Here is a 19,788-nt window from a genome sequence, read left to right as displayed (position 1 = left end):
AGTCCCCAAGGATTTCCAGGGCCTTACCCCTTAAACGGGGGGTCAGGTATTTGGCCCACTGCTCCTTGTCCAGATGGTGCTGCAAGCAAGTCCGTTCAAAAGCAGTCAGGAAAGAGTCCAAGTCTCCATCCTTCTCCAGCACTGGGAAGTCCTCAACACGGACCTTTGGAAGTTTGGTGTCTTGAAGGTCACGTGTGGCTGATGAGGGCCGGAGCTGAGCTAGCTGCAGCTGGTGGTCACGCTCTGCCTGTTGCTGTCGCTCTTCACGTGCTGCTTGCCGCTCCGCAGCCTCACGCACTGCTTGCCGCTCCGCAGCCTCAGCGTCACGCGCTGCCTGTCGCTCACGCTGGGCCATGAGTATCTCGTAGGTATCCCGGTCTCCAGCCATAAGCCTGGCCAAGGCAGCTTGAAGGAGGGCCTCTGCACCTCTCAGGCCGGAGGGATTGGCAAGTGGTGATCTGCGGCACGCTGCAGAGCCAGGTGATTCACTGTCCATTTCAGAGCGGAGGACTGGCATCTGGCTCGTTGAGGACCCTTGGGCGAGCTCCTCCTCATCTTGTCCAGCAGTGCCAGGTTGTGCAATGTCCTCTGCAGAGCTGTTCTCTGGCGTCGGGCTCTTGGAGGGCTCGTGGACAACCTCCTCATCGTCTCTGGCCTGAGCATCGGCCATTCCTTTGGCTTTGCTCCTGGTGCCATCAGCCATTCTTGCAGACTTTTGGTCACTGACACAGAACTGACACCTGATGCACCCACACACCTTACAGTATCTGCACTCTGACACTCTAGTGTTGGTCTGGTCTGAAGACCCCAGCAGCCACAGCTGCTGCAGGCAGTCTTTAGTGTCTGGGAGTATGGGTCTCACACTCACACACACTATTATCTCGATCCCACCGCTATGCCACCAATATGTCACGAACCACCGGGGGGGTCACTCAGAAATCCCCCCCGCTGGCTACCAGTACGTCACAATCGGGGGGTAACAAGTGGGGGTCGCCCCTCCTTTATACCTCCCGACCGACAGACAGAGCACGTGACGCGCTCTCTAGCGCCCCTCTTATAGTCAGGCCAATTATGGAATTGCCCGACAATAAGCAAGGAGGCCGCTATACTACTTATGCTGATTATTGAAGGGTCCCCGGTGAGAGTAGGGTATATATTCCCCCGACCTCCGCGGGCGGAATATATAAAACCTCCCCGAATCTCACTGGCCTCCCCACAATAATCCTTGGCACAACTCACTGCCACCAACCGCTTCACGGTAACTATTAGCCGAACACACCGACGTGGGGATTCAAGATCGAGATAACAGAACAGACCAAGATTAATTATATAATTTAATCAGTCTAAAGCACACTAGAAACTACAATATATACAATAGGGGATCTACAGAATATACATAGGTCAGAGTACAGTTACAGATAAAGCATGGTTTACAAACAGGCATACACAGTTCCAGCAGTTACCTTGTGCGTCTGGCCACAGGGGGGCGCCGTGGACCAGGTTTCTAGGATCCTTCCCACAGATGTTTCCTACACGTGACCCCCAGCGAAAGAACCCTGGAAAATGGCCGAAGTAGGGTTATCAACCTGGGCAAATCCAGGTCCCCTCCTACCTTAGTGACCTCACAGGGAAGCACTGCCACTCCCCCTGCATGGAGTCAGAGTAATATCCCAGAAGGGGCTATTACCTGCAACTCCGGACTGGGAGGTCCGATCGGGATGGTTCTGGTGCCATCAGATCCGCCCGGGTCCCCTCTGCATTTTGAGTCCAAGCACGACTCATTTACCGGACTCCTACTAGCAGTGCTCTATATCTCGCCGCCCCAGGGTGCCATATAGACGTCGAGGATATGCACAGATTCGGCTCGAAGTCCCGATTTTAACGATGTAGGGGGTGTATGGCTGAGACGCACGGTAATATCATAACTGGGTATGATATTACGGAGCCAGCAGTATGCTCTCCTGTGGTGATTAGCTTCCTTTTGGTTTTGCCAGGTCACTGTCCACTTTCTTTGATGAGCGGACACAGCTCCCAGGGGCTCTTCCTCTCTCTCTTTGTTTTAGAGGCCTGAGAGAACACTAATCTCCATATCAGAGGAGATGGCTGTTGGAGGTGTAAGTGGAACACAGACCAGTTCCTTTGACACCTATCTGCTAAACAAACCGTTTATCCCTGTGGTAAATTTTCTGATTGAAGGAGTTGTGTGAAGGAAAGGGGGGGGTGACACCAGGAGAGGGCTTCCTGACATAACTTGAATATCATGATTTATCGTCATATCTCCGGATTTACCTCACACATGGTACATAGTGGATTCTTCTGCTGAGTGAACCCAGAGATCGGTCCCCTTGTGAAAGAAGCTTTGAAGAACTCTTGTATGGGCTTGAGCCCAAGGAACTGCCTAGGTACAAGATATCATGGACCCCAGGATCGACATTGCAAACTTTATAGAAACCGCCTTCTGGTTTCTGAGTATAAATCCTGGAAGTTATCTGCATTTGTTTCTTTTCTGGTAAAGAGGAGGGTCTGTCCACTGGAATTTAGGAGAACCCATAGGAAAACCTTTTTGGTGGAAGTGTTTAACTCTGATTTCTGCAGATTTACTAGCCATCTTAGAGATGCTAGAATTTGGGGATGTTCCGAGTGGTGGGACAGAGGCAACCATAATTAAAAAAAAACCGTTCATATAGGGAATCATACAAATGTCTTCCTTACTGATGACTGCTACCACCTCAGTCATGATATTTGTGAACACCCGCGGTGCTGATGGGAATCCCAAAGGGAAGAACATTGAATTGAATGAACGCAAACCTTAGGAGTTTTCGATAAGCCCTGAAATCAGAATTTCTACTAATCTTGGGGAAGACATGTTATTTCTGGTCTTTGTAGAGGGTAGAAGGATAACTTGATCTGTCCCCACTCTGATGGAATTCTTTGATCTGTAGAGTTTTTTGGCACGGTGTGAAATAACCTGAAACATATTCCTTCCTTTTCCTCCTGCGGGGTAACTCCAGCGTCCTGAATTCCCTTTCCCTCTTAACTGCGAGGTCTGGGCGTGTGATGGACGAAAGGAGATTTTTGGTTCAGGTAGTGATTTGTTATCAGATGCTTTATCTAGAAGATTGCCCAGAGCCAGACCAAAAGACATATTCTCATCTGAAAGGAATAGAAGAACATATTCATTTGGATACAAGATGTCAACCAAAGCACTCTCCTTCTGGCATTTGATAAAACTGAAGATCTCACCGCCATCCTGACCAATTCTGTAGAGGCATCTGCTAGGAATCCTTCTGTAGTAGAGGTAAAGAGGTCAGTAGGTCTTCTCTAGGAGTACCAAAACAGAGATGATCTTCAAGTTAATGTAACCATCAGAACATGGACCTCACTGTAACCATCAGAACATGGACCTCACTACACAGGTGGAAACAACATTTGTCTTTAATGAGGCTGCAGATGTCTCCCACGACTTCCTCAGACTATCCATCTTCATTGGGTCTTTAAGTTGAGCAGAGTCTTCAAATAGTAACGTCGGCGCCATATTGAGAGAAGGAGGTTAGGGAAGGTCAGAAATTCCTGCCGCACCATACCCTTTACTTTTTCCATAAAGGAAAGAGGCTCTTTTATAATATTTTTCAAGCACCCAACATATTGGGTTCTTATGAGAAGATGGGAGCTTCTTAGCACAAATAGCACATTTATGATTTGTAGCTTTATCTCTAACTGTTAGAGCAGGATCTTTGTCCCTCTTGAAGAAATGAAGCGTGGAGATGCCAAACGTTTGGATCCTGACCTAAAAAATAAAAAAGGGACCTTATCCATACCAGTAATACTCACTGGGCCTGGGTTTAGGCTGGGTTCTTCAGAAGCAGATCTTCGGGACACCACATCCTTCATTCTAGTCCTTCCATAGGGTGTATTCCGTCAGGGTCACTTATAACACAGTTACCGTGAATCAGCGTGATGGCATCTAATGGGATGAGACTTCTCCTCCTGCTCCCAAGGATCCCCAGTGTAAGGGCTCCGGGATAGATCCTCTACCTCCAAAGCTCCAATTTTCCAATTTTTCTCTCTAATAATGCCATGCGTTCCATGGTGAAACACATCCGGAAGTGACATCACGCCAGAAGAACCGCAGTGGCTCCCACCACTTCCTGTGCGCGCGTCACAAACCGACATGGAGGGGGAAGGAAGATCAAGGGCTGAGGAGCTTTGGGAGGACCCCATCCTACAACCATTCAGCATAGCTCAGAGCGCAGGAAAATGGCGTGGTGCCGCTCCCGAAGGAGGACAGCGGTGTGATCAACCTCTGCTGCTTAGCCTAGGAAACAGATTTCCACTGGGAACAGAAAAAACACTGAGCACAGAAGGTGGGTGGCTCTATTGAACATCTTTGTGTTTCCTGTGCCATCAGGATGGGGAGGCAATCTCCTCCGGTGTGGTCATGGAGGGAACTAGAGAAGTATTCATACCTTGAGAAAGCTTCTTCTCTCCACTCTTTCAGAAAAGGCAATTTTGTGGAGTCTACAATAAATAGTTGTCCTGTGGTCAGATTCTCCCCCTGAGCTGTGATGTCTGCTCATCCTGAGGAAAGATTCTCTCTCTGAGTTGTGATCTCTGCAGCTCCTCCAGTGATAATGGACCTCTTGGCTGCTTCTCTTAGTGCTCTCCTTCTGAGGATGTGAGTTTTGGTTGACAGCTGTGTCTTGTAGGTTTGCAATTGTGCCATACTCCTATTTTTGGATGATGGACTAAACAGTGCATTGTGAGATGTTCAGAGCTTGGGGTATTTTTTTTTTTTTATATATACCCCAACCCTGTTTTCCTCCTCCTTATGCCTAACCTATCTGATGTGCTCCTTGGTTTTCATGATGCGGTTTTATCCCTAATCATCAAGGTAAAACCCAAGCACTCAAAGGAAATAAGGAGAAATTTGGGGGTGCAAGTGAATTTACTTGCATCCCAAAATTTCACCTTATTTTCTTTGAGTGCTTGCGTTTTACCTATATGATTAGTACTTATTTTACCCTACAGTACCAATTCCTAACAGTAGAGCCAGATCTTATCCGTATTATATATGCTGTTTTATCCCTGACCTGTCTGGTGTGTTCCCTAGTTTTCATAATGTTTTCGCTCTGACCTCGCAAGTGGGCTCCTTGGTTTTCATGATGCTGTTTTATCCCTGACCTGTCTGGTGTGTTCCCTAGTTTTCATGATGTTGTTTTGTCTCTGACCTGTCTGGTGTGTTCCCTGGTTATCATGATGCTATTTTGTCTCTGACCTGTCTGGTGGGCTCCTTGGTTTTAATGATGCTGTTTGATCCCTGATGTTCTCACATAAACCTCTGAGGTCTTCAAAGAGCAGATGTAGTTATACTGCGAATAAGTCACCCAGGAAAAGGCAATGTCTTAATTATGTGACTTCTGGGGGTGACTGATCACTCAGGAGGTTATTTAGGGGGATCAGATCACAGGGGACTGAAAAAATGCAGGTCACAATTTTCAAATTTATATATAAAATATTTGGAGAACAAGGAATCATTTTCTTTACACTTTACATATACTTGTACTTTGTTGTTGATGTCACAGAAAATCCCCCCAAAAATATGTTTGTTGACATAGCGTGGAAAGTTCACAGGGAATTAATACTTTTTCAAGGGACTGTATGTATACCATGTACATTCTTTGTGTAGTTCTACCTGATAGAGTGTGGTGTGAATGCTGTCGGCTATGTAGCAGTCACTGCCGTGATCTCCGCCAATCTTCTGCACCTTAAGGTATAAGTCAGGAAGCCTAGAAGAGGAGAAGATGCAAGATAAGACCAGGAAGAGGGAACACAAAAATGGGCCAGACCAGCACTCGGGTACAGGAGCCCGGCTTACATACACGTGACAGACCAGCACTCGGGTACAAGAGCCCGGCTTACATACACGTGACAGACCAGCACTCGGGTACAGGAGCCCGGCTTACATACACGTGACAGACCAGCACTCGTGTATGTAAGCCGGGCTCCTGTACCCATGACAGACCAGCACTCGGGTACAGGAGCCCGGCTTACATACACGTGACAGACCAGCACTCGGGTACAAGAGCCCGGCTTACATACACGTGACAGACCAGCACTCGGGTACAGGAGGCCGGCTTACATACACGTGACAGACCAGCACTCGGGTACAGGAGGCCGGCTTACATACACGTGACAGACCAGCACTCGGGTACAGGAGCCCGGCTTACATACACGTGACAGACCAGCACTCGGGTACAGGAGCCCGGCTTACATACACGTGACAGACCAGCACTCGGGTACAAGAGCCCGGCTTACATACACGTGACAGACCAGCACCCGGGTACAGGAGCCTGGCTTACATACACGTGACAGACCAGCACTCGGGTACAGGAGCCCGGCTTACATACACGTGACAGACCAGCACTCGGGTACAGGAGCCCGGCTTACATACACGTGACAGACCAGCACTCGTGTATGTAAGCCGGGCTCCTGTACCCATGACAGACCAGCACTCGGGTACAGGAGCCCGGCTTACATACACGTGACAGACCAGCACTCGGGTACAAGAGCCCGGCTTACATACACGTGACAGACCAGCACTCGTGTATGTAAGCCGGGCTCCTGTACCCATGACAGACCAGCACTCGGGTACAGGAGCCCGGCTTACATACACGTGACAGACCAGCACTCGGGTACAAGAGCCCGGCTTACATACACGTGACAGACCAGCACTCGGGTACAGGAGGCCGGCTTACATACACGTGACAGACCAGCACTCGGGTACAGGAGGCCGGCTTACATACACGTGACAGACCAGCACTCGGGTACAGGAGCCCGGCTTACATACACGTGACAGACCAGCACTCGGGTACAGGAGCCCGGCTTACATACACGTGACAGACCAGCACTCGGGTACAAGAGCCCGGCTTACATACACGTGACAGACCAGCACCCGGGTACAGGAGCCTGGCTTACATACACGTGACAGACCAGCACTCGGGTACAGGAGCCCGGCTTACATACACATGACAGACCAGCACTCGGGTACAGGAGCCCGGCTTACATACACGTGACAGACCAGCACTCGGGTACAGGAGCCCGGCTTACATACCCGTGACAGACCAGCACTCGGGTACAGGAGCCCGGCTTACATACCCGTGACAGACCAGCACTCGGGTACAGGAGCCCGGCTTACATACCCGTGACAGACCAGCACTCGGGTACAGGAGCCCGGCTTACATACCCGTGACAGACCAGCACTCGGGTACAGGAGCCCGGCTTACATACACGTGACAGACCAGCACTCGGGTACAGGAGCCCGGCTTACATACACGTGACAGACCAGCACTCGGGTACAGGAGCCCGGCTTACATACACGTGACAGACCAGCACTCGGGTACAGGAGCCCGGCTTACATACACGTGACAGACCAGCACTCGGGTACAGGAGCCCGGCTTACATACACGTGACAGACCAGCACTCGGGTACAGGAGCCCGGCTTACATACACGTGACAGACCAGCACTCGGGTACAGGAGCCCGGCTTACATACACGTGACAGACCAGCACTCGGGTACAGGAGCCCGGCTTACATACACGTGACAGACCAGCACTCGGGTACAGGAGCCCGGCTTACATACACGTGACAGACCAGCACTCGGGTACAGGAGCCCGGCTTACATACACGTGACAGACCAGCACTCGGGTACAGGAGCCCGGCTTACATACACGTGACAGACCAGCACTCGGGTACAGGAGCCCGGCTTACATACACGTGACTGACCAGCACTCGGGTACAGGAGCCCGGCTTACATACACGTGACAGACCAGCACTCGGGTACAGGAGCCCGGCTTACATACACGTGACAGACCAGCACTCGGGTACAGGAGCCCGGCTTACATACACGTGACAGACCAGCACTCGGGTACAGGAGCCCGGCTTACATACACGTGACAGACCAGCACTCGGGTACAGGAGCCCGGCTTACATACACGTGACAGACCAGCACTCGTGTACAGGAGCCCGGCTTACATACACGTGACAGACCAGCACTCAGGTACAGGAGCCCGGCTGAGATACACGTGACAGACCAGCACTCGGGTACAGGAGCCCGGCTTACATACACATGATAGACCAGCATTCGGGTACAGGAGCCCGGCTTACATACACGTGACAGACCAGCTGAGATACACGTGAGACCAGCACTCGGGTACAGGAGCCCAGCTTACATATATGTGACAGAACAGCACTCGGGTACAGGAGCCCGGCTTACATATACGTGACAGACCAGCACTCGGGTACAGGAGCCCGGCTTACATACACGTGACACACCAGCACTCGGGTACAGGAGCCCGGCTTACATACACGTGACACACCAGCACTCGGGTACAGGAGCCCGGCTTACATACACATGATAGACCAGCACTCGGGTACAGGAGCCCGGCTTACATACACGTGACAGACCAGCTGAGATACACATGAGACCAGCACTCGGGTACAGGAGCCCAGCTTACATATATGTGACAGAACAGCACTCGGGTACAGGAGCCCGGCTTACATATACGTGACAGACCAGCACTCGGGTACAGGAGCCCGGCTTACATACACGTGACACACCAGCACTCGGGTACAGGAGCCCGGCTTACATACACGTGACACACCAGCACTCGGGTACAGGAGCCCGGCTTACATACACATGATAGACCAGCACTCGGGTACAGGAGCCCGGCTTACATACACGTGACAGACCAGCTGAGATACACGTGAGACCAGCACTCGGGTACAGGAGCCCAGCTTACATATATGTGACAGAACAGCACTCGGGTACAGGAGCCCGGCTTACATATACGTGACAGACCAGCACTCGGGTACAGGAGCCCGGCTTACATACACGTGACAGACCAGCACTCGGGTACAAGAGCCCGGCTTACATACACGTGACAGACCAGCACCCGGGTACAGGAGCCTGGCTTACATACACGTGACAGACCAGCACTCGGGTACAGGAGGCCGGCTTACATACACGTGACAGACCAGCACTCGGGTACAGGAGGCCGGCTTACATACACGTGACAGACCAGCACTCGGGTATAGGAGCCCGGCTTACATACACGTGACAGACCAGCACTCGGGTACAGGAGCCCGGCTTACATACACGTGACAGACCAGCACTCGGGTACAAGAGCCCGGCTTACATACACGTGACAGACCAGCACCCGGGTACAGGAGCCTGGCTTACATACACGTGACAGACCAGCACTCGGGTACAGGAGCCCGGCTTACATACACATGACAGACCAGCACTCGGGTACAGGAGCCCGGCTTACATACACGTGACAGACCAGCACTCGGGTACAGGAGCCCGGCTTACATACACGTGACAGACCAGCACTCGGGTACAGGAGCCCGGCTTACATACCCGTGACAGACCAGCACTCGGGTACAGGAGCCCGGCTTACATACCCGTGACAGACCAGCACTCGGGTACAGGAGCCCGGCTTACATACCCGTGACAGACCAGCACTCGGGTACAGGAGCCCGGCTTACATACACGTGACAGACCAGCACTCGGGTACAGGAGCCCGGCTTACATACACGTGACAGACCAGCACTCGGGTACAGGAGCCCGGCTTACATACACGTGACAGACCAGCACTCGGGTACAGGAGCCCGGCTTACATACACGTGACAGACCAGCACTCGGGTACAGGAGCCCGGCTTACATACACGTGACAGACCAGCACTCGGGTACAGGAGCCCGGCTTACATACACGTGACAGACCAGCACTCGGGTACAGGAGCCCGGCTTACATACACGTGACAGACCAGCACTCGGGTACAGGAGCCCGGCTTACATACACGTGACAGACCAGCACTCGGGTACAGGAGCCCGGCTTACATACACGTGACAGACCAGCACTCGGGTACAGGAGCCCGGCTTACATACACGTGACAGACCAGCACTCGGGTACAGGAGCCCGGCTTACATACACGTGACTGACCAGCACTCGGGTACAGGAGCCCGGCTTACATACACGTGACAGACCAGCACTCGGGTACAGGAGCCCGGCTTACATACACGTGACAGACCAGCACTCGGGTACAGGAGCCCGGCTTACATACACGTGACAGACCAGCACTCGGGTACAGGAGCCCGGCTTACATACACGTGACAGACCAGCACTCGGGTACAGGAGCCCGGCTTACATACACGTGACAGACCAGCACTCGTGTACAGGAGCCCGGCTTACATACACGTGACAGACCAGCACTCAGGTACAGGAGCCCGGCTGAGATACACGTGACAGACCAGCACTCGGGTACAGGAGCCCGGCTTACATACACATGATAGACCAGCATTCGGGTACAGGAGCCCGGCTTACATACACGTGACAGACCAGCTGAGATACACGTGAGACCAGCACTCGGGTACAGGAGCCCAGCTTACATATATGTGACAGAACAGCACTCGGGTACAGGAGCCCGGCTTACATATACGTGACAGACCAGCACTCGGGTACAGGAGCCCGGCTTACATACACGTGACACACCAGCACTCGGGTACAGGAGCCCGGCTTACATACACGTGACACACCAGCACTCGGGTACAGGAGCCCGGCTTACATACACATGATAGACCAGCACTCGGGTACAGGAGCCCGGCTTACATACACGTGACAGACCAGCTGAGATACACATGAGACCAGCACTCGGGTACAGGAGCCCAGCTTACATATATGTGACAGAACAGCACTCGGGTACAGGAGCCCGGCTTACATATACGTGACAGACCAGCACTCGGGTACAGGAGCCCGGCTTACATACACGTGACACACCAGCACTCGGGTACAGGAGCCCGGCTTACATACACGTGACACACCAGCACTCGGGTACAGGAGCCCGGCTTACATACACATGATAGACCAGCACTCGGGTACAGGAGCCCGGCTTACATACACGTGACAGACCAGCTGAGATACACGTGAGACCAGCACTCGGGTACAGGAGCCCAGCTTACATATATGTGACAGAACAGCACTCGGGTACAGGAGCCCGGCTTACATATACGTGACAGACCAGCACTCGGGTACAGGAGCCCGGCTTACATACACGTGACAGACCAGCACTCGGGTACAGGAGCCCGGCTTACATACACGTGACAGACCAGCACTCGGGTACAGGAGCCCGGCTTACATACACGTGACTGACCAGCACTCGGGTAAAGGAGCCCGGCTTACATACACGTGACACACCAGCACTCGGGTACAGGAGCCCGGCTTACATACACGTGACACACCAGCACTCGGGTACAGGAGCCCGGCTTACATACCCGTGACACACCAGCACTCAAGTACAGGGACCTAAGCAAAATACACAAGCGACACTCAGATTATTTGTGTCTCACTCGTACAGATACATACCTTACTGGCATCTGTGATTTGTTGTGTTGAAATTCAGAATATGAGAAAAACGAGACACAAAGGACATCACCGACCTGAACTGCCCTAAAGAAAGGAGACATGAGCCGTAAACAAAAGGGGAGGAGCAAGCTGAAAGACGAAAAAAAATAGGGGTCAAGGGTCCCAGGCTAAAGCAGGGGTCAGGGGTCTCAGCCTAGAGCCAGACGCAGAGCAGGGGTCCCTGCCTAGAGCAGGGGTCTCAGCCTAAAGCAGGGGTTCCGGCCTAGAGTAGGGGGAAGGGGTCCCGGCCTAGAGTAGGGGTCCTGGCCTAGAGCAGGGGTCTCAGCCTAAAGCAGGGGGTCTCAGCCTAAAGCAGGGGGTCTCAGCCTAAAGCAGGGGGTCTCAGCCTAAAGCAGGGGGTCTCAGCCTAAAGCAGGGGGTCTCAGCCTAGAGCCGGGGGCAGGGGTCCTGGCCTAGAGCGTGAAATAACAGCAGGATTATGTGGGTGATTAAATTCACCTCTAATCTAAAAGAAGACAAATCATTTTGATGAGGTTTCTGCCAGGGTAACAGATAATAATAAAAGGATAAATGAAGAAAACACGGAGGGAGAAGACCAATATAAGAGTGTTTTATAGGATAATGAGGATGTGACCACCCAATGGCATCTTCGCAAGCACGTGCAGCGGATGAGTGGGGTGCCCCTCCAGCTTGTCCATGTACCTTGAGTGTGCGAGGAGCTGACCTGGGTGTGTGGAAGTGCTGGCTCAAGGCTTCCTGGAAAATGCCATCACTACTGTAAGCTGGAGACTTCACTACACTGACATGAAGCAGCGAGGCGACTGGAGGCTCCACCAGAGCGGACCGGCCTTCCTGCGTGGGCTCCGTGTTATAGCGCTGTAATGCAGGGAAGAACAAGGAGATCAGTAAGTGTGTGGCCTGCCGTCTCAGGAGATCAGTAAGTGTGTGGCCTGCCGTCTCAGGAGATCAGTAAGCGTGTGGCCTGCCGTCTCAGGAGATCAGTAAGCGTGTGGTCCGCCGTCTCAGGAGATCAGTAAGTGTGTGGTCTGCCGTCTCAGGAGATCAGTAAGTGTGTGGCCTGCCGTCTCAGGAGATCAGTAAGTGTGTGGTCCGCCATCTCAGGAGATCAGTAAGCGTGTGGTCCACCGTCTCAGGAGATCAGTAAGCGTGTGGTCCGCCGTCTCAGTAAATCAGTTAAGTGTGTGGTCCGCCATCTCAGGAGATCAGTGTGTGGTCCACAGTCTCAGGAGATCAATAAGTGTGTGGTCCGCCGTCTAAGAAGATCAGCAAGTCTGTGGTCCACCATCTCAGGAGATCAATAAGTGTGTGGTCCGCCGTCTCAGGAGATCAGCAAGTCTGTGGTCCGCCGTCTCAGGAGATCAGTAAGTGTGTGGTCCACAGTCTCAGTAAATCAGTTAAGTGTGTGGTCCTCCATCTCAGGAGATCAGTAAGGCGGGCTTTGCACGTTGCGACATCGCAAGCCGATGCTGTGATGTCGCATGCGATAGTCCCCGCCCCCGTCGCAGGTACAATAACTTGTGATAGCTGGCGTAGCGAAAATTATCGCTACGCCAGCTTCACATGCACTCACCTGCCCTGCGACCGTCGCTCTGGCCAGCGACCCGCCTCTTTCCTAAGGGGGCGGGTCGTGCGGCGTCATAGCGACGTCACACGGCAGGCGGCCAATAGCGGCGGAGGGGCGGAGATGAGCAGGATGTAAACATCCCGCCCACCTCCTTCCTTCCGTATAGCCGCCGGCGGCAGGTAAGGAGATGTTCCTCGCTCCTGCGGCTTCACACACAGCGATGTGTGCTGCCGCAGGAACGAGGAACAACATCGTACCTGTCGTACCACCGGCATTATGGAAATGCCGGTGAATGCACCGATGATACAATGACGACGTTTTTGCACTCGTTCACCGTATCATCTAGCATTTACACAGTAAGTGACGCCAGATGTGCGTCACTTTCGATTTGACCCCACCGACATCGCACGTGCGATGTCGCAACATGCAAAGCCGCCCTAAGTGTGTGGTCCGTCGTCTCAGGAGATCAGTAAGTGTGTGGTCCGCTGTCTAGGGAAATCAGTAACATTGTGTGGTCCGCCGTCTACGGAGATCAATAAGTGTGTGTGGTCCACAGTCGCAGGAGATCCACAGTCGCAGGAGATCAGTAAGGGTGTGGTCCGTCGTCTCAAAATATCAGTAATTATGTGGTCCGCCGTCTCAGGAGATCAGTAAGCGTGTAATCCGCTGTCTAAAGGGTACTTTACATGCTGTGACATCGCTAGCAATCTCGTTAGAGATGTGAAATATTAGCTCGCAAGTGCGATCTTTCGAGATCGCACATAGGTCATTTTACGCATGTGCGATCTCGAAAGATCGCACTTGCGATCTAGAATTTCACATCGCTAGCGATATCGCAGCATGTAAAGTACCCTTAAGGAAATCAGTAACATTGATCTCCTGAGATGGCGAACCACACAATGTTACTGATTTCCTTAAGGGTACTTTACATGCTGCGATATCGCTAGCACATGCGTAAAATGACCTATGTGCGATCTCGAAAGATCGCACTTGCGATCTAATATTTCACATCTCTAACGAGATCGCTAGCGATGTCACAGCATGTAAAGTACCCTTTATACAGCGGATTACACGCTTACTTATCTCCTGAGACGGCGGACCACACACACTTATTGATCTCCTGAGATGGCGAACCACACAATAAGTGTGTGTGGTCCACAGTCGCAGGAGATCAGTAAGTGTGTGGTCCGTCGTCTCAAAATATCAGTAATTATGTGGTCCGCCGTCTCTGCTGCAAATGATAAGTTCATTAGATATAATCGTCTCAGTAATTAAATAGACAGCACATCAGATGATTACCCTCATAAAAGATGGACAGATATTCAATAGCAGACATCTCTACACCAGCTGTCCACGGAAGTCTGAGAGGAGCTACCTTTGTTGACAAATTGCTGCAAAAAAGTCACAGCTGAGGACCACAAACAAAGACTTGTATGGACTGGGTAACAAGCAGAGACACGCCGAAACTCACGTTGGGACCTGGTGCCAGCACAGCAGAGGGAAGCCATGACCTCAGGTAACGGTTTCCTGATACCTACACTTGTAAGAAGTATATATTAATATACATGCTACTTTCAGAATCATTACCTGTTTTTTGTCAGCAATCGATATTGTAATTGCCACATACACTGTCACTTTCTTCTGGCCCTGCTAATTTGGTGCAGTAGATTTTTCATATATATTCTGGCCTGATTAAATTTCATCTTTATATTATACTAATGACTATTTCCAGCACTTTATATATCAGTTCAGTGTATTTTTACAAACTTGGTTTATTCTGCTGCCTATTTATTATATCCTTCCGCAGCGCTGCTCCTTCTTTGTTTCACTATTCCTTACACCTTATGTTATACATTTTTGTGTAATTTAATAAAATACATCTGATAATATATATTGGCTTTTTTTCTATCGGAATTATAATTAACTTGTGGTAACCTGTCCACACAACCTGTGTGGGTTTAGTGGCATACACTGGCCACTTGGCATGTTTCTGCTATAACCTTTTTGTTTTTGGCATAAATTTGGTTGTAATTGTGGGTTCGTTCTAGCTGTTGTAGCTGACAATGCTTCACAAGAAGAGTACAATGATGAATTAGAATAATGAATGTGAAGAGCGTCTGGAAGAGATCAACAGCATCACTATGTGTGAGATGGAGCCGCAGTCCTGCTTCTGTAACTGAGGATCAGACATTACTCCAGAAGAACAGCATCTAGAAGAGATCATCAGCTTCACTGTGTGTGAGATGGAGCCGCAGTCCTGCTCCTGTAACTGAGGAACAGACATTACTACAGAAGAACAGCATCTAGAAGAGATCATCAGCATCACTATGTGTGAGATGGAGCCGCAGTCCTGCTCCTGTAACTGAGGATCAGACATTAATACAGAAGAACAGCATCTAGAAGAGATCATCACCATCACTATGTGTGAGATGGAGCCGCAGTCCTGCTCCTGTAACTGAGGAACAGACATTACTCCAGAAGAACAGCATCTAGAAAAGATCATCAGCTTCACTATGTGTGAGATGGAACCGCAGTCCTGCTCCTGTAACTGAGGATCAGACATTACTACAGAAGAACAGCATCTAGAAGAGATCATCAGCATCACTATGTGTGAGATGGAGCCGCAGTCCTGCTCCTGTAACTGAGGAACAGACATTACTCCAGAAGAACAGCATCTAGAAGAGATCATCAGCTTCACTGTGTGAGATGGAGCCGCAGTCCTGCTCCTGTAACTGAGGAACAGACATTACTCCAGAAGAACAGCATCTAGAAGAGATCATCAGCTTCACTATGTGTGAGACGAAGCCGCAGTCCTGCTCCTGTAACTGAGGATCAGACATTACTCCAGAAGAACAGCATCTAGAAGAGATCATCAGCATCACTATGTGTGAGATGGAGCCGCAGTCCTGCTCCTGTAACTGAGGATCAGACATTACTACAGAAGAACAGCATCTAGAAGAGATCATCAGCTTCACTATGTGTGAGATGGAGCCGCAGTCTTGCTCCTGTAACTGAGGAACAGACATTACTCCAGAAGAACAGCATCTAAAAGAGATCATCAGCATCACTATGTGTGAGATGGAGCCGCAGTCCTGCTCCTGTAACTGAGGATCAGACATTACTACAGAAGAACAGCATCTAGAAGAGATCATCAGCATCACTATGTGTGAGATGGAGCCGCAGTCCTGCTCCTGTAACTGAGGAACAGACATTACGACAGAAGAACAGCATCTAGAAGAGATCATCACCTTCACTATGTGTGAGATGGAGCCGCAGTCCTGCTCCTGTAAGTGAGGAACAGACATTACTCCAGAAGAACAGCATCTAGAAAAGATCATCAGCTTCACTATGTGTGAGATGAAACCGCAGTCCTGCTCCTGTAACTGAGGATCAGACATTACTCCAGAAGAGCAGCATCTAGAAGAGATCATCAGCATCACTATGTGTGAGATGGAGCCGCAGTCCTGCTCCTGTAACTGAGGATCAGACATTACTACAGAAGAACAGCATCTAGAAGAGATCATCAGCATCACTATGTGTGAGATGGAGCCGCAGTCCTGCTCCTGTAACTGAGGAACAGACATTACTCCAGAAGAACAGCATCTAGAAGAGATCATCAGCTTCATTATGTGTGAGACAAAGCCGCAGTCCTGCTCCTGTAACTGAGGATCAGACATTACTGCAGCAGAACAGCATCTAGAAGAGATCAACAGCTTCACTATGTGTGAGATGGAGCCGCAGTCCTGCTCCTGTAACTGAGGATCAGACATTACTGCAGAAGAACAGCATCTAGAAGAGATCATCAGCTTCACTATGTGTGAGATGGAGCCGCAGTCCTGCTCCTGTAACTGAGGAACAGACATTACTCCAGAAGAACAGCATCTAGAAGAGATCATCAGCTTCACTATGTGTTAGATGGAGCCGCAGTCCTGCTCCTGTAACTGAGGATCAGACATTACTACAGAAGAACAGCATCTAGAAGAGATCATCACCTTCATTATGTGTGAGATGGAGCCGCAGTCCTGCTCCTGTAACTGAGGAACAGACATTACTACAGAAGAACAGCATCTAGAAGAGATCATCAGCATCACTATGTGTGAGATGGAGCCGCAGTCCTGCTCCTGTAACTGAGGAACAGACATTACTCCAGAAGAAAAGCATCTAGAAGAGATCATTGGCTTCACTATGTGTGAGATGGAGCCACAGTCCTGCTCCTGTAACTGAGGAACAGACATTACTACAGAAGAACAGCATCTAGAAGAGATCATCACCTTCATTATGTGTGAGATGGAGCCGCAGTCCTGCTCCTGTAACTGAGGATCAGACATTATTACAGAAGAACAGCATCTAGAAAAGATCAGCTTCACTATGTGTGAGATTGTAAAAACCTTAAAATTAATACATCTAGTTATCAAATATTTTATAGTAGGACATATAAGTTCATAGTTCTGTTTATGTTGGAGGGCATAGGTTATTAATAAAGTTTATAAGGAATAAATATTAAGATGCCCATATTGAATATACTTGAGTACTGACATGGAAGGATATATATAAATCCTCTGGTAGCTTCTAGAAGATTATGTCATATGAACTATATTCAACTAGAACACCCTATATGGACTGAACAGCTGGTATATAATACACGATGGAGGGGGCCACTGGTCGCTCCTCCACATTGCCTGCTGTCAGAAGACTCGAGGCTGCAAGATGAAGACACGCTAAGAGATGACACCCCCTGCTTTGCCATTCAGGACCCAAAGAGAGATGGGTAAAGTTTTCCCATTGATCAGTATGGACTAAATGAACTCTTTTTACATAAGCTGACAAAGTATATTATTTTTCCTTTCTGTAACTGAACCCTGGCAACCATTTTTAAATAGATAAAATACATTTATTTTTTTTACATTTTTGAAGTTCTTTCTTTCATGCGCTTTTACGTATTTGAAAAAAAATATATTTAAGAGTATATTTTTTAACAGAGATGGAGCCGCAGTCTTGCTCCTGTAACTGAGGAACAGACATTACTCCAGAAGAACAGCATCTAGAAGAGATCATCGGCTTCACTATGTGTGAGATGGAGCCACAGTCCTGCTCCTGTAACTGAGGATCAGATATTACTGCAGAAGAACAGCATCTAGAAGAGATCATCAGCTTCACTATGTGTGAGATGGAGCTGCAGTCCCGCTCCTGTAACTGAGGAACAGACATTACTACAGAAGAACAGCATCTAGAAGAGATCATCGGCTTCACTATGTGTGAGATGGAGCCACAGTCCTGCTCCTGTAACTGAGGATCAGACATTACTACAGAAGAGCAGCATCTAGAAGAGATCATCGGCTTCACTATGTGTGAGATGGAGCCGCAGTCCTGCTTCTGTAACTGAGGATCAGACATTACTCCAGAAGAACAGCATCTAGAAGAGATCATCAGCATCACTATGTGTGAGATGGGGCCGCAGTCCTGCTTCTGTAACTGAGGATCAGACATTACTACAGAAGAACAGCATCTAGAAGAGATCATCAGCTTCACCATGTGTAAGATGGAGCCGCAATCCTGCTCCTGTAACTGAGGAACAGACATTACTCGAGAACAACAGCATCTAGAAGAGATCATCAGCTTCACTATGTGTTAGATGGAGCCGCAGTCCTGCTCCTGTAACTGAGGAACAGACATTACTGCAGAAGATCAGCATCTAGAAGAGATCATCAGCTTCACTATGTGTGAGATGGAGCCACAGTCCTGCTCCTGTAACTGAGGATCAGACATTACTACAGAAGAACAGCATCTAGAAGAGATCATCAGCTTCACTATGTGTTAGATGGAGCCGCAATCCTGCTCCTGTAACTGAGGATCAGACATTACTACAGAAGAACAGCATCTAGAAGAGATCATCAGCTTCACTATGTGTGAGATGGAGCCGCAGTCCTGCTCCTGTAACTGAGGATCAGACGTTACTCGAGAACAACAGCATCTAGAAGAGATCATCAGCTTCACTATGTGTGAGATGGAGCCGCAGTCCTGCTCCTGTAACTGAGGATCAGACATTACTCGAGAACAACAGTATCTAGAAGAGATCATCAGCTTCACTATGTGTGAGATGGAGCCGCAGTCCTGCCCATGTAACTGAGGAACAGACATTACTACAGAAGAACAGCATCTAGAAGAGATCATCAGCTTCACTATGTGTGAGATGGAGCCGCAGACCTGCCCATGTAACTGAGGAACAGACATTACTACAGAAGAACAGCATCTAGAAGAGATCATCAGCTTCACTATGTGTGAGATGGAGCCGCAGTCCTGCTCCTGTAACTGAGGAACAGGCATTACGACAGAAGAACAGCATCTAGAAGAGATCATCAGCTTCACTATATGTGAGATGGAGCCGCAGTCCTGCTTCTGTAACTGAGGATCAGACATTACTACAGAAGAACAGCATCTAGAAGAGATCATCAGCTTCACCATGTGTAAGATGGAGCCGCAATCCTGCTCCTGTAACTGAGGAACAGACATTACCGGAGAACAACAGCATCTAGAAGAGATCATCAGCTTCACTATGTGTGAGATGGAGCCGCAGTCCTGCTCCTGTAACTAAGGATCAGACATTACTGCAGAAGAAAAGCATCTAGAAGAGATCATCAGCATCACTATGTGTGAGATGGAGCCGCAGTCCTGCTCCTGTAACTGAGGAACAGACATTACTGCAGAAGAACAGCATCTAAAAGAGATCATCAGCTTCACTATATGTGAGATGGAGCCGCAGTCCTGCTCCTGTAATTGAGGAAC

General features: G+C 49.8%; 1 protein-coding gene across 1 annotated transcript in view; it reads right to left on the bottom strand.

Moving 5' to 3' along the window:
* Positions 1-14,341, bottom strand: part of PEX6 (peroxisomal biogenesis factor 6) — a 101,468-nt gene extending 87,127 nt beyond the window's left edge. The window contains exons 1-4 of the mRNA XM_075338916.1: positions 14,305-14,341; positions 12,145-12,370; positions 11,421-11,504; positions 5,693-5,786 (exon numbers count right to left, since the gene is read on the bottom strand). Coding sequence (XP_075195031.1) covers positions 5,693-5,786; positions 11,421-11,504; positions 12,145-12,370; positions 14,305-14,341 — 441 coding nt within the window. The remainder of the gene's footprint in view (positions 1-5,692; positions 5,787-11,420; positions 11,505-12,144; positions 12,371-14,304) is intronic.
* Between the last annotated feature and the right edge of the window lie 5,447 nt (positions 14,342-19,788).

Source organism: Anomaloglossus baeobatrachus, chromosome 3, assembly GCF_048569485.1.
Source record: "Anomaloglossus baeobatrachus isolate aAnoBae1 chromosome 3, aAnoBae1.hap1, whole genome shotgun sequence".
NCBI lineage: Eukaryota > Metazoa > Chordata > Amphibia > Anura > Aromobatidae > Anomaloglossus > Anomaloglossus baeobatrachus.
The sequence above is the reverse complement of the archived record's forward strand: the minus strand, read 5'-3'. Positions and strand labels throughout refer to the sequence as shown.